This window comes from Chroicocephalus ridibundus, chromosome 8 (genome assembly GCF_963924245.1).
Source record: "Chroicocephalus ridibundus chromosome 8, bChrRid1.1, whole genome shotgun sequence".
In the NCBI taxonomy this organism is placed as follows: Eukaryota; Metazoa; Chordata; class Aves; order Charadriiformes; family Laridae; genus Chroicocephalus; species Chroicocephalus ridibundus.
Genome location: NC_086291.1, coordinates 3,653,355 through 3,666,631, shown reverse-complemented (window position 1 = coordinate 3,666,631; position 13,277 = coordinate 3,653,355). Strand labels below are relative to the sequence as shown.

Here is a 13,277-nt window from a genome sequence, read left to right as displayed (position 1 = left end):
ATGATAAAAAGCCAGAAAATGGCCAAACTGAAGGCGCAGATGCTGCTCATCATGTCTGCTCCCCAGGTTGCCATGATTTCTGCTGTCTTGTCTGGACAGTGTATCAGTTTTATGCTAGTCTTCCTAATATTAGCAGACACGAGACACTAATGGTTGGAGGCTCCCTAGAGAAAAATCCCAAATTCAGGAGGTAACCTTATTTAAGAACACAGTTCAAATTGCCTTTTTCCCCCAAAGGGCAGATTGGTTGATTTCATTTGTGCAAACAATTTGTACAGAGAAATTATGGACACTTGTGCTGTAATGCAGATGATGTCAGTATGAAGACTTAACCATCTTACTGTGTGCTTAGTTTAATTTGGTGAGCTACTGAATCCTAAATGTGTTTATATTGTGGTAGATAAGGATATATACGTTCTCAGCTGTACTTCTCTTTTGGCAGCTATTACCCATCCACACTTTGAGATTAGGAGTTGAGCTTGACACGTTTGATGGACATCATTATATATCATCAATTGCTTCAGATGGCCCAGCTGCAACACTTGGTCTTCTGCAACTGGAGGATGAACTTCTGGAGGTAAAAAACAAAACAGGCCCCCCCCCCAGCCCAAATAGAACTGATATATTTGATATGTTTCCTGTTTGCTTAGCCTTCTTAAAAATGCTTGTATTAAATTGTACTTCGGCTGCTGTGTGCGCAGTAGTTGTATTCAAGAGCTGGTTGTGGAAGCAGTTAGAGCAGTGCTTTGGAAGTCACATTCATTTCCTTCACTGTTTCATTCCTCCTTTATGGACAAAATGTCCAATTCTTGTGACCTCTTAGTGACTTCGTGGGGTTTTTTTCCTGAAATGTTTTAACATGAGTATGAAGAGTTATAAGGGCAGAGATAATATGTGTGTTGAATGTGTTTGTATGTGTGGTCCTTCAGCTCAGTCGTTTGAGCAATTTGGCATTAGCGTTTGTGGTAGATAATCTTTCTTAATATTTGTCACTCCTAAAAAATTTACCACAGTCTCAGGAGTAGTGGTTCCTGTTACGCATTATAACTTGCTTGTTGAGTGTTGAAAGACATTTGTGTGTATAAGCTAGTACATCAGTTTGTTTAAATATGTATAAAGAGGTATTGGGGCAGCTTTGAAGTTATCGGAATCAGACCAGACCTATTTGCTCAGGGAGAATATTTATTTGATAGTATTAAAATAATACCTATTTTGCGTGCCCGTGTGTATGGATGTATATCTATCAGTTTCTCAGCCTGCAAGTGGAAAGACATGAATTTCCAATTGAATACCTGCTCTTTGTGGAATGTTTTGAATTTGAACCTTTTTTAGTGGATGCAAAGAACACTTAATTGACATCAATGGGAACAGAATTAGGCCTTCTGAAAGATTAATTTGTTAGGTGTACAGCTCTTGCTTTTACTTGTTGTTCACCCTTTAACATCAAAAATTCATACTGATATCGCTAAGACCTAAAACATTTTCTTCAGTTATTGCTTAATGGAGGAAATCTTGATTCCTAAAGGAAGGGATTAATGGAATGCTAGAAGTGTTGTTTAAATTCCTTGGCCACTAAACAAAAAATTGTATATAAACAGCAATAATGCAGTGCTGTAGAGTAACTTAGGAAACTTTACTTGTATATATTTAACAGTTTTGCTTATTACTGTGTACTTACAATTAAGTTCACAGATATATCCAGAACTAGCGAGTGTAATTTTTTTTCTACTCTGTAGCTGGAAAAAAAACCCCAACAAAATAAAAATGTGCTCCGGGGCTAAAGCTATATATGCCAGGTTTAGCCCAGGGTATGTTTTTGCAGCCAAGTTATAAATCCCCTTAAGTAGGGGTTTGCAATGGAAAAAGTGACAGCCCCATTCCCCAAACAAGCAGCTCTACCTGGGCCTGATACAGTTGGGATTAAAATGTGATCAGCAAGGAATTTTTTTTAATATATAGTGAGGTTGAATGTTGATTATTTTTAATGATGTGTTTGAATTATGATAGAAAGCATGGTATTTTATTCCCCTCCCCCCCCATTTTAGCTAATTTCATTGTGTTCTTTTTTAGGAATAAATTGCTTCCTTGTGTCCTTCTAGTTTTGTTGAAAAATTTCACTCGCTCCTATTTGATGGCACAACTAACCGGAGCGGGCTGGTGAATGAATGGGGTGTTGGGCACCTCGCGTGTTTAGAAGCTGATTTCTGGCAGCTGCAAAAGGAGAACTGGGAGTCCCCAAGTCTGCTCGGGAGCGTGTGGTAGCTCTTCTCCATCAATCACGGCACGCTGAGAAGTGCTGGGAGCTTTCCACCATGCTGCCGCTCTCAATGCATTAAAAAATCCTTACGCGTAGATACTTCTGCTTAAATAATTAACTAATGGATTAGCCTGATAGCTCAGCAGTTGCTGTAATTCTTACAGAAAAAAACCCGTAGCAGTTCATCTTACCATGTTGGAGGCCAGTTACACCGCTCTGAATTTTTCTCCTTGGCTGGGTTATAGTGTGAGAGGAACTCTGTGTTTCCCAGCAGCACAAGCTATATTTACACTGTAAAAAGCACAGAGGAAAAACTGGGAAAAAATTGAGGTGATCAGGAAGAAAATGGTGACTAAAGTGAGATTGCTGTCCAGTCTTGCACAACGTCGAGTCCCTCTCGAGAGCAAGGAGGTCTGGGAAGGATATGGTGAGGCTCTGCCTCAAGTACACATGTACAGAGGTGTGTACGTGTATGTTGTGTATTTACGTGCTGTATTTTCTAGGATCAAATGTAGATTCACCTACATTAGTGTTGCAGTTTGGGTACGGAGTGAAGCATTGAAGAGAATCCTCAATTATCCCCACTTTCTGGGCTTTGGTTCATGTTGCGGAGTGGCCTTGGATGATGGGTGCTCCATTCCTAAACCAGCGGTTGCACCCCGGCGACTTTGGACATTTGGTCATGAGAGCAGACTTGAGGCAGCCTGGAAGAAATCTCTGAAACACAAGATGTGTCAGGATTGAGTCTGTAGCGCTGATCGAGTTAAATCCCTGCTCTTTTGGGGCTGCACTGCTCATCAGTGTAGATGATGATCACATCTGTGACACCTACTGATGTTCTGCATTCCTCATATTTAAGGATAACGCTGTGGTGCAAACAGATGTACCCTCGTGATCCTGCAGGTTATCAAATAGGTAACAGAGCATTGAGTCACTGTAGTTTTATTTTCCTAAGGAAGAACACCTGCAATATTCCATTTTTAAAGCAGCATTTCTATCTGTCTATCTGTCTGTCTGTCTATCTATCTATCTTCTTTTTTTTCTTTTTTTAAGTCTGTGGTTTAAAACATCCGTTAACAATGGCCTTATAGTCTGTTGTCACTTGGGATCTAAAGCTTATGGAATGGTAAGCTTTGACCCTTGTCAGGGTTTTCTGATTAATTACTGTAATTGGTTTCTTTGTTACTACATAAACATTCTTGCATGTTTTCTGTAGGATCTATTTTAGTTTCAGACGTTTTGTTACATTTTAAGCAACTGACAAAGTTGTGCTAGTTCTGTCTTCAAGTTTTTGATTAGAGCTCAAAATCTGTGCCTTCCTAAAATATTTTTGAAAACTAAATTTTTATATTTTTAAATTCAAACACGTAAGCCTAATGCTAAAAAAAAAAAAAAAAAATTCCCCAACAGAGAAACAGGTGAGAATGAAATAATGATACAAGGAAGGACTGAGGCTAGGAAAGGTAGTGAGCAGAAGTCAAGTTAGAGGAAGCTGAAGAGAGCAGAGATGTGATGTAGCAGTCAGGAGTCACGAGATCTTGCAGATGAAGTTTTACAGTAATGCATGTATACTTCAGAAGCATACGTTAATAAAACGATGCAAGCTTTGCTGGAATCCCTACGTAAAACTAAGACTTTCACATTCAGCTGGGGAAAGACATTTATGCAAAAAAACCCAAAACAAACAAAAAAAAACCACCTGGTTGAGATTCTTCTAAATGTCTTGGTGTGAATGTGTGTTTCCCCTTCTGTGCAGGTAAATGGAGTTCAGCTATATGGAAAATCACGCCGCGAGGCAGTCACTTTTCTAAAAGAAGTGCCACCCCCGTTTACACTGGTTTGCTGTCGGCGCCTTTTTGATGATGGCAGTGAGTCTCTTCTGGATGAACCCACTGTGGGAGCTTCCCCTCCAGAACAAAAGGTAGACTTCTCGTGTCAGTCAGTTGTGTAGAAGGACAATAACTTTTTGAAAAAGTGCGTGTATTTCTGAGAAAGTGATTTAGCTTTCTGAGGACAGCATTTCTGGTTTCCTTTTGCTGTTTGATCCAGACTGCTTTTCAGTCTCAAATAACGTTTCTTAAAATATGTAGTTATACGAGGCAGTTTTGTATTAAATTGTCATATAAAGCTGCCTTTGCCATTCGCTTTGGGCTCGTAAGGGACAGCTGGTGTTTGAGTGAAAGATAGTTCATGTTTGCAACACCGGTACTTTTACTATAGTTTATACAGGTTGGTCACGAGAAACTTCATTGTACTATAAATACAAGGCAGGTAAATCACCGAGCTGGTATGCTGACTATGTACATCCCATTCATCATTCTTACACTTAATAGGTGAGTGAGAGCTCTGAATTATACTAAATCACATCCTTGCCACCATTAGCTGATTACTTCCATGTTCTGAGTAGGTTTTTATGGAACTGGAAAAAAATGAAACTTAATGTTTCTTTCCGTTGCGTCTCAAACTAAAGCTTGGCACTTGTAATGGTTGGTCCTATTTATAAAAAGTATTTACACCGTGACTTCTCGTCTTTTCTGATATTTTCTGATCTAATTTCCTCTAAGGTGGAGGGTTAAACAAGAAATATGGATGTTTCATGGAAGAATAAGGTGTACAGTATTACACCTTTCTGTAAATGGCCCTTTTTGTTGCAATAGAACTTGTTCCGCTGTGTTTTTTGACGTTGCGTTTTACCAAACATTTTGCATGTGCATTCTGTCAGTTGCACATCTTTGCCATGAGGTGATATTGAGTGAACAGAGGTTGCCTTCTCCTCATCTCACCATATCTCTGCTTTCTTTTGTCAAAAGTATCAAGAAAGAGTGCACGGAAGAAAAATTTCCTCCTTTTGCCTCATGACAGTACTCTGTGTAATAGGCGTATTTGTCCAAGGAAATAAAGTCAAATCAGTGTGAAGTTAATGGTACAAGACTGTAACGTTTTTCTTGGGACATCATACATTGATATTTTGTAAAGATTGTATTGATAAAATAACTGTAATGTTAAAACACTCATTTTAAGTTAGACAACAAAAGATGCCTTTTTGGAAGATGTATTTATGAAGACCCAACAAAATTGGGTAACTATACCTCTTTCTTTTATAGCTTAGCACAAAAATTATGAAAGAAACTGCTTTTTCAAATTAGATACTATTTGTATCATTACAACGTAAGAATTTTTTCTTTGCGTATTTAATGCCACAAGTATCAGATGTGCCTGATCGTCTGGTCTTTCTCTTAGCTGTCTGTGGTTAAATCTTTTACGCTAAGATATTTATTTTTCCTTTATGCATCTAATGGGACAGTTGAAGTTCATCAACGTGTAACAGGTTAGTAATATTAAAACAACACAACTAATTTGGCTAATGCATGGGTATTTGTATGCCAGCTTGGGCTCCGATGCTCAAAACATGTAGGCATAGTCCCATGGGAGTATCCAAGGCAGCAAGCCCGAGAAAACTGGGTGCATAACATTCAATGAAGTTGTAATTCCATAAAAGGTCATATTTTAGGGCATGTATGAGCCATTAATAATCAAAATGCTGAAGGAATAGTGTTTGTAAAGAACTGAAAGAATAGTATTTGAACTAGAGCTTTTATTTTTCAGGTGAAACCTGAGGAAGACATTAATCCTGAGGAGGAAGAAGGGGAATTAGCGTTATGGTCTCCTGATGTGAAGGTTATTGAACTGAAGAAAGACAAAAATGGGTTAGGATTCAGCATTTTAGACTACCAGGTATACTTTTCTGTACAACAAAATACTAAAAATCCCTTTGATCTTTTGTCTTGTATGGTGCCTTAAAATGTTTTGTGATGTTGATTACTGGGTAATCGACTTGGCATTTGGGCCTAGAAACCGTGTAGGGAAAAGTAATTTATTTTGAGGCCAACTCTATAAAGTAGAGCTTGTTCTAAACTGGTCTGATTATCGGACATGATAAAGTGCAAAATCTTTAATCAAACTCCACCTCATAACTCTGAGTTTAATGGCTAAGTGTTGGGAGGAGGTTGGTTTTTAGTTTATTTTGTTTTAACTTGGAATGACTTTTCAACTATGAGAGCGGCAAACTTTCTTAGGTATTGTGCCAAATTATATTCTTAAGTCTTAAACTCCTTAAAAATCACCAGAAAAGTCTTCAACTGGGGGGAAAATTCTACTAAAATTAATGAATCCTTTCGAAAATATTGGTTTCAATTAAATATGTAGAAACTCTCAAAATCTGTAGTCAGAATGAAATGTTCTTCATGTTTCTAGTCAACGTGATATATTTTTAAACTTCTACCCATGATATTTATAAAGGAATAAAATAGCTGGATCACTCTTCATAATAATACACACATCACATATGAATACTGCCTGAACATTGTAGTTTAATAAAACGTGTTCAACTGTTGTGCATAAACGTCAAGCGATATAAAATTCACTTTTTTGATACAATAAGGAATGAATTGGGAGTGAATTAGAATAAAAAATATTTGAAGTATTATGCAAAACCATTAATTCTATATTTTACCAGTGTGATTTAAGATTACTGAAAATAGATCCTGTTAGTCATTTTCGCTGACACATGTTGTGTTGCGGTGCCAGCTTTACTGTAGAGTCGCTAGGAGTCTTTACAGAGCAGTAATACACAGATTTGCTTTTAAGTTCTCATATAATCAGAATTAATGAAGGCTTTAATAACAGGCTTTTTATTTACTTATTCGCAGATGCAAATACATGAGCAATGTTGTGGTACTTTCAGCTAAATTTAAATACATTCTAATCAATTCTAAATGAGTGGTAAACCACTTAATCTCAGATCTTTATAATTTCAAGATATTTATGTATAAAGTATGCTCTTTTGTTTGGGATTTGCCTCTTAGATCTTTTACACTTTTCATCATCTGCAGATTAATTTTTATATAGAGATATCTGTGACTGTGTTGTGTGTTTATGTAAATACATCCGTCACATTCTTGAGTGCAGGGCAAAGAAAATAAATAATTGTCCATGCGAGACTGGAGGCGGGGAAAAAAAAACTATGTGGTTCCTGGGAGGCTGTTCAGAATTCTTAAAGCAGATTTGCTGAGAAGCACAAAATTACAGTGAAGTGTTTAATTGTGGCTTAGAGGACCTGCAGACCTAACTCTGTTTTCTGCATTTCTTTTGCAATTTTACCCTCCTTTAAAAAATGAAAGGTTTGGTTTTTGGGTTTTTTTTTTAGACATGTACTCTTTGTTTTGCAAGAAAAGATTCAAGTGTTATAATAGCAAATGACACTACTTGCGCTACGTATCCATTGATCATTTTGCTCATTTTGAGGTATCACATGTGGTGGGGGTTTTTTTGTTGGGGTTTTTGTGCTTTTTGCATTTTTTTATTTTTTTTTTGTTTTGTCTTTAAATGGCGAGTATTCACATGGCCTGGCTTCACGTATCTAAATGAGGTGCCTCAGTGAGGGACCAACCTTTCTAGGCTCCCACTACGTTGATGGAGGCAGAGTGGGGAGGAAAATACTTTTTAAGGGGTGGTTCTGAGCAGAAGGCCTATTCCTGGTGCTCAGAATTACACTTACAAGGACTGACTCTCTCTGTCCTTTGCAGAAGCTTAAGGAAACTTCGGTGTTATGTACCCACCTTGGAGGTGATGTGACTGTATTCTGAGGTTTTAAAATCAAATTATTTCTGTGGCTTTTGGTTGGAATGGCACTATAGAAATATCAGTAGGACTTCAGAAAGATCAGTAGGAACAGTAAAGAACGTTCCAGGAAAAACAACAGTGAATCGCTATTATTTCATCTTTCTTTCCCCCCCCCATCAAGTTTTGATAACATCTTTGAAACGCTACTGCAGTACCAGTGTATACCAGCCCGTTTTAGTCGCTTCTTATGAGAGACTGGTGGCTGTTATCTGCAGTATTTAAGAACCCCTGAGATCCTGCTCGTACAGACGTGCTCATTTATGACAGTGAGCGATGCCAGATGCGCTGCAGAAGTGGAAGAACGCTGAGCAATTAGACACCAGGCTGCTTGCGCCGCTGTGGAAGTTTCTTCCTACTGCTTTCCATTCATGTTTGGTATTTGTTTTGGAGCACGAGCCTTTTTACCTTTCCATCTTAATTTTGATTATAGAAATAGATGTGGTGCTGAATACTCTCGTGGTATATGCTTTATGGCACTTGTCTTTTTGTTTTCTCAAAACTAACTACATACTTGGCGTAAAGGATATTGTGCCTCAGTTGTCTTAAAAAGCTGTGCTTCCCAGGTCACGCTCTGAAAAACAGTATTAGTGAAAACTCTTCACGAGGCAGAAGAGGAATCTGAGTACGTAGAAAACTGAATGCTGAGATCAAGAAATTATTACTCTGGTATATTAATTTTTAATGGGCTGTCTTTCTAATAATGTTTCATCTATCACATAAATGGATAGCATATCCCAAGTGACTTGCAGGATATTCCCAGAAATGTACAAGCATAATTCCAATGCCTATATATTTTAATGAACTAATTACAAATTAATTATACCAATTATGCATAATCAATAGTATTTCTACTTTGTCCTGTGTTTTCTTTTGTCTGTCCTTAGGGATTTAAATGCTTAAAACAGAGCTTTCATTTTGTAATAAGGCCCTCTTGAAAGGGCTGTACATACGCTCCTAAAACTTTGGGATACCTTTAGGGCAATAGGGTAGACTTACCCTTTTTGATGTAAAAAGACTGTCTTTATACAGGATACTGTTCAGCTTCACGTGATCACTATATATATCTATAAAAACCCTTTTTTCCCTTTGCTGAATGTCCTGATTTGTAATTATGTGGTAGGAAATCTAAAATCTTTGAGAGTGCTGCTTTGCTGGCAAGGTCAATACTTGGCGAGGGGGGCAGGTGGATGGGGAGGCTGATCCTGTGTATTCTTGAAATGATCGGTTTCAACGGATATTTTTTCTTCTCCCAGTGTGATGGCTTATTTAAATAAGAAACACTGAAGAGGTCTTAAAATGAAATCTTCTGTGTATTTTTTTCTATTGTCACCGCTGTGTTGGGATCTTGTCAAAGCTCTTAGGCTAGACATTGCTTTTTCTTGATAACGCTTAGATGAAAAGCCTGCAGAAGGAGAGGTGGCGGCCGCTGTGGCGGGAGGCTCTGCGTGTGGCAAGCTTCCTTCAGCTGATAACGCATCGTGCTCAGCGCTGCTGAGGAGCAGCGTTGCATTGCTGGTGATTCTATCTCGAACAGGGACCCTGCCCCCCTTTTGGCCATTAAAAAGGTGTGCCGTTCGGTCTTCTGGCCAACTTCTCCGTGAAGTAATATACTCTACCTCCCTTAATTTCCTTGTAATTTCACTTGGAAAAATTGCTCTCTTTTTCACCTCTTAACTAACTTTTATGTAGTGTTGCTGGCACAGTTAGCGGCAAGTATGTTTTGATGGTGAATGAGGGACCCAGTACGCTGTTTGTAGAGTGCTTTGGGATCATCTGTGATGCAAGAGGCTACAGTAAGTGAATTTATTGTTCTTTGTCAATGGATGTGAAAGTATCTAGCTTAGTAGTACCTTTGTCTAGCCTGAAGCTAAACCTCCTAGCCAGCAGGTCAAGAGCTACGCCATTGTTACCGAGACCAATCCTTTTTCTTAGAAAGAAATGAAAACAGACGAGGGCATGGTGCGTCATCAGGTTAAAACAGAGAAGAAATGCTGTATAAAAATGGTGGTAATCCCAGGGGGTTAGAGGGAGAGGAAAGAAAAATCACACAAGATGAAGATTTTGAGAGGGAGAGAGAAGAGATCACAATAGCATAAAAGGTACTTGAGTGGCCCTGAAATAGTGTTTAGCAAAGACCTGGTGTGTGCAGGCCAACGGAGTCTGTCAGTAATGTTTTACAAAACATTGGAAAAACCACAGGTAGCTGAATTGCAGATTTCTTGAGGCAGTATTGACCAGAAGGTAACGTGAATGGTCTGATGAGCTTTTATCAAATTAAACAAAAAGCTGAATGGACTTTATGTGGAGCTTAATTCACTGTGCTTTGAAGTCACAGTATTTTAAAGCAGCTGTTTTAAAGTGTGTGAAACTGGAGGGGGCAAGGGCTGGAATAGAGAGGGTTGACGTTTTCCATAGTTCTTAGGAATGCCTGTGAGATGCTCTTTCTCTCCATTTGTGATTGAAAAGTAAGTCCCCAGCGCCTGGCTGCTTTTGCACAGTCCCAGTTGCCCCATGGACCTGTCGGGCTGTAGGAGCTGATGGGCTCACCTGCTCCAAGTGGTCTGTACCGATGTGGGTGTAAATATCTGCCCATCCATGGGAGCAGGGACAGGCCCATCAGCACTGTAGGAACTTCATGTTAGCCAGACCTGGAACAGCATGAAGTGGGCATTCCTTCGTCAGCCTGGGCCAGTGCTTAACGGGTTCTTACTGCAGTCTAGCAATAGGGACTCCGCAGCTGCCTTATTCTAGGGCTTATCTTCATTATCATTAGCAGGTTTTTTCTTACCGTTGAAGTCTTTTTTTTTTTTTGCTGCACGTTCAGCAGGTTATGTTTTGTCCTTCTCCCAGGGAGCATGGGAAACAATTGTTTTCTTTTTTATAACAAAATCACTGCATAGTCATTCACGACAGGAAGTGAAGCGATTTAAGTGTCTGCAAATATCTTTCCTCTTTCCTCTTTTCTTTATGCCCCAAACAAACAGGCTCCAGATGTAGACTTACAAAAAAGCAAACCAACTTCTTATTTGTAGAAGGTGGTATTCAACTAGATTTTTCTTTTTTGGACTGTTCAGCAGTGAGATGCGGGCTGGAATGCTTTGACTTGTTGCTGGCTAAACGTTTGCCCTCTTGTGATAATTTGGGCTTTGTCTGTCTTGTGATAAGTTTGTTATGAACAAAGCAGCATATTCGCGTCCTTGTTAAGCACATTTTCACCTGATCATGTGATGGAAACCTGTGGCTTACTGGCAAAAGCTGCACAGCTGTATTAAAAAGCAGTTTTACAATGGCTATCAGCTTGGTACTGGGAAAACTGATAAAGGCAGCTTTTCTCCCATCTCTACAACCCATCCACATTCATTAACATCAAAGTTCTGTAAGCCTCAGTACCGACTGTGTTGGTACTCATCTCACGGAGGATTTGCTTCTCTCCCCCTATGGGAAAGTTCTGCATCCTTTAAATCATATTAAGCTGCTTCATTTGTAAAATAATTCTTAATAGTGTGTCATGAATTGAATTCAGTGTAGCTTTTTGAGAAATTCTCTTGGAGTTCAGCTTAAGTACTACTTTTCAGGACTGAAGAGCGGGTGAATGCAGTTGAGCACATTCCCGGTAAAGTTTCTAGGGTGTTCATGATTAGTGGTTTCCAAAAACCTCAGTACTAAAAGCATTGGGCGATCAGAAACCACTTTAATAAGAAATCAAAGAGACTGTGTATCTCAGCATGAGATACAGACGGATGCGCAGGAGTAGCTTGCTGAGGTAGAGGAGATGGAGAACTTGGATGCAGGAAGTTGCGTTAGGGCTTGGGTCTGTCTTGACGCTGGGCTTGGGGGGGTCATCAGCCTGACTCTACGTGAGAAGTCAGGATGGAATCTCGTGTAGGGAGTGAGGGGCACATCCTAGGGACGGCCCTCCTGTCTTCTGTGAGCTGGAACAGCCGCTGCTCTGGACAATACCTGTGTCTGCAGAGAAACTGGAGCATTACTGAGAACATCTGTTTTCCTTTGGTTTGTCGCATATCCTTGAAATAAATACTAAGCAGTATTATTATTAACCTTTAGAAATGTTTTCCCTATTCCCCCAAATTCTACCAATCTGGTTGTTCTTTTTCATTTCCTGCTAGGAAGAATAGCTTTTAATAAAAACAAAAAACCCCAAACCAAAGAAATTCATTATTATTCCACAGATGTCTTCTGCCTGCAAGAGAAGGCGAGAATTTAAAGGGACAAATCTGTAGCTAGATTTGCCAAAAACTTGGCAAATCTCAGTAAGGGTAAGATAATGTAGATGAGACCAGAGGAAACTGTGCAGCTGAGTGCTGCTTATCTAAAAGCTGCATTAGTCTTTCAGTGAGCGTGTGGAGACGGTGGAGCAAAGGGCATGTAAAAGCTCAGCCCAGACAGCTCCGAACCGATGAGATTTGAAGGTGCTGCTGGATAACCACGAAGAATTCTGAAAACTCGTGGAAGTTATGAGGCATTCTGTTTGCTTAAAACCTCACCCTTCTGGAAGATGCTGCTCCCCAAATCCAAATAGTAGTGTTGCACTCAGAGTTTTTCCGTCCTCACTGTGTTTCGCAGTAGCCTTAAAATTCTTGGCAAACTTTTTGCCTATCCTTCTGTCTTCGCCACCATCCACACTTGGCGCAAGTCTTCTTTGGGCCAAGTCACTGTTTGCCGATCCTTGTTGAAAACAATAGAAAAAGGGGCCTGTCCTATCTCCCCACCTTTCTTTTGCAGCTTTTTCTGGAGCAAATCTTCTGTAATTCATGTGTTTGCTGTTTATGCTGCAAAGCTCTCCTTGCAGAGAGCTCCGGTTTGTTTGAAAATACGCACTGCGCTTCCACGGCCTGTTAAGAGTGGTGAGGTCAGCACACCTAACTGGTGGATGTGCTCGCTTTTTAGTTCAGGGATTATTTGAATTTGAAAGCTGATCAAACTCAGAATGTGCATTAAGACCACTGACTGCAGGTGATGTAGTTGATACCATTTATAATTTTTCCCGTGGCTCGTCGGTATTTTTTTCTTTATTCCCACACATCTCTATCCCTTCTTTATCTCATCACACAGTGGCTTTCCTCCATTTCCTTATGAGTTCAGGGGTTTTTTCCTTATCACTGTGGCTTTTCCCTGTAGTCAGCATTCAGTGTGTTTTTTCTGGAGCTGGAAAGTCTGAAAGTATAAGATATTAAGAGAGTCTAATGAATGTAATCCCTGTGACTTTAGCTCTGTTGAGAGCAAATATGAAAGGCGGATGAAACCTTAGGTTGATTGAGAAGTTTGATAAATTAAAAGATAGTGACACACACCTGAGTCCACTGCACAGTGACACGTT

The 13,277-nt window shown here is 39.5% G+C and overlaps 1 protein-coding gene across 4 annotated transcripts in view; it reads left to right on the top strand.

Annotated features, from left to right (window-relative positions):
- PATJ (PATJ crumbs cell polarity complex component) overlaps nucleotides 1–13,277 on the top strand; it is a 157,772-nt gene that overhangs the window by 32,369 nt on the left and 112,126 nt on the right. For all 4 annotated transcript variants that reach the window (XM_063343079.1, XM_063343083.1, XM_063343080.1 and 1 more), the window contains 3 exons: nucleotides 443–577; nucleotides 4,014–4,178; nucleotides 5,864–5,992. In XM_063343079.1, the coding sequence (XP_063199149.1) occupies nucleotides 443–577; nucleotides 4,014–4,178; nucleotides 5,864–5,992 (429 nt within the window). The remainder of the gene's footprint in view (nucleotides 1–442; nucleotides 578–4,013; nucleotides 4,179–5,863; nucleotides 5,993–13,277) is intronic.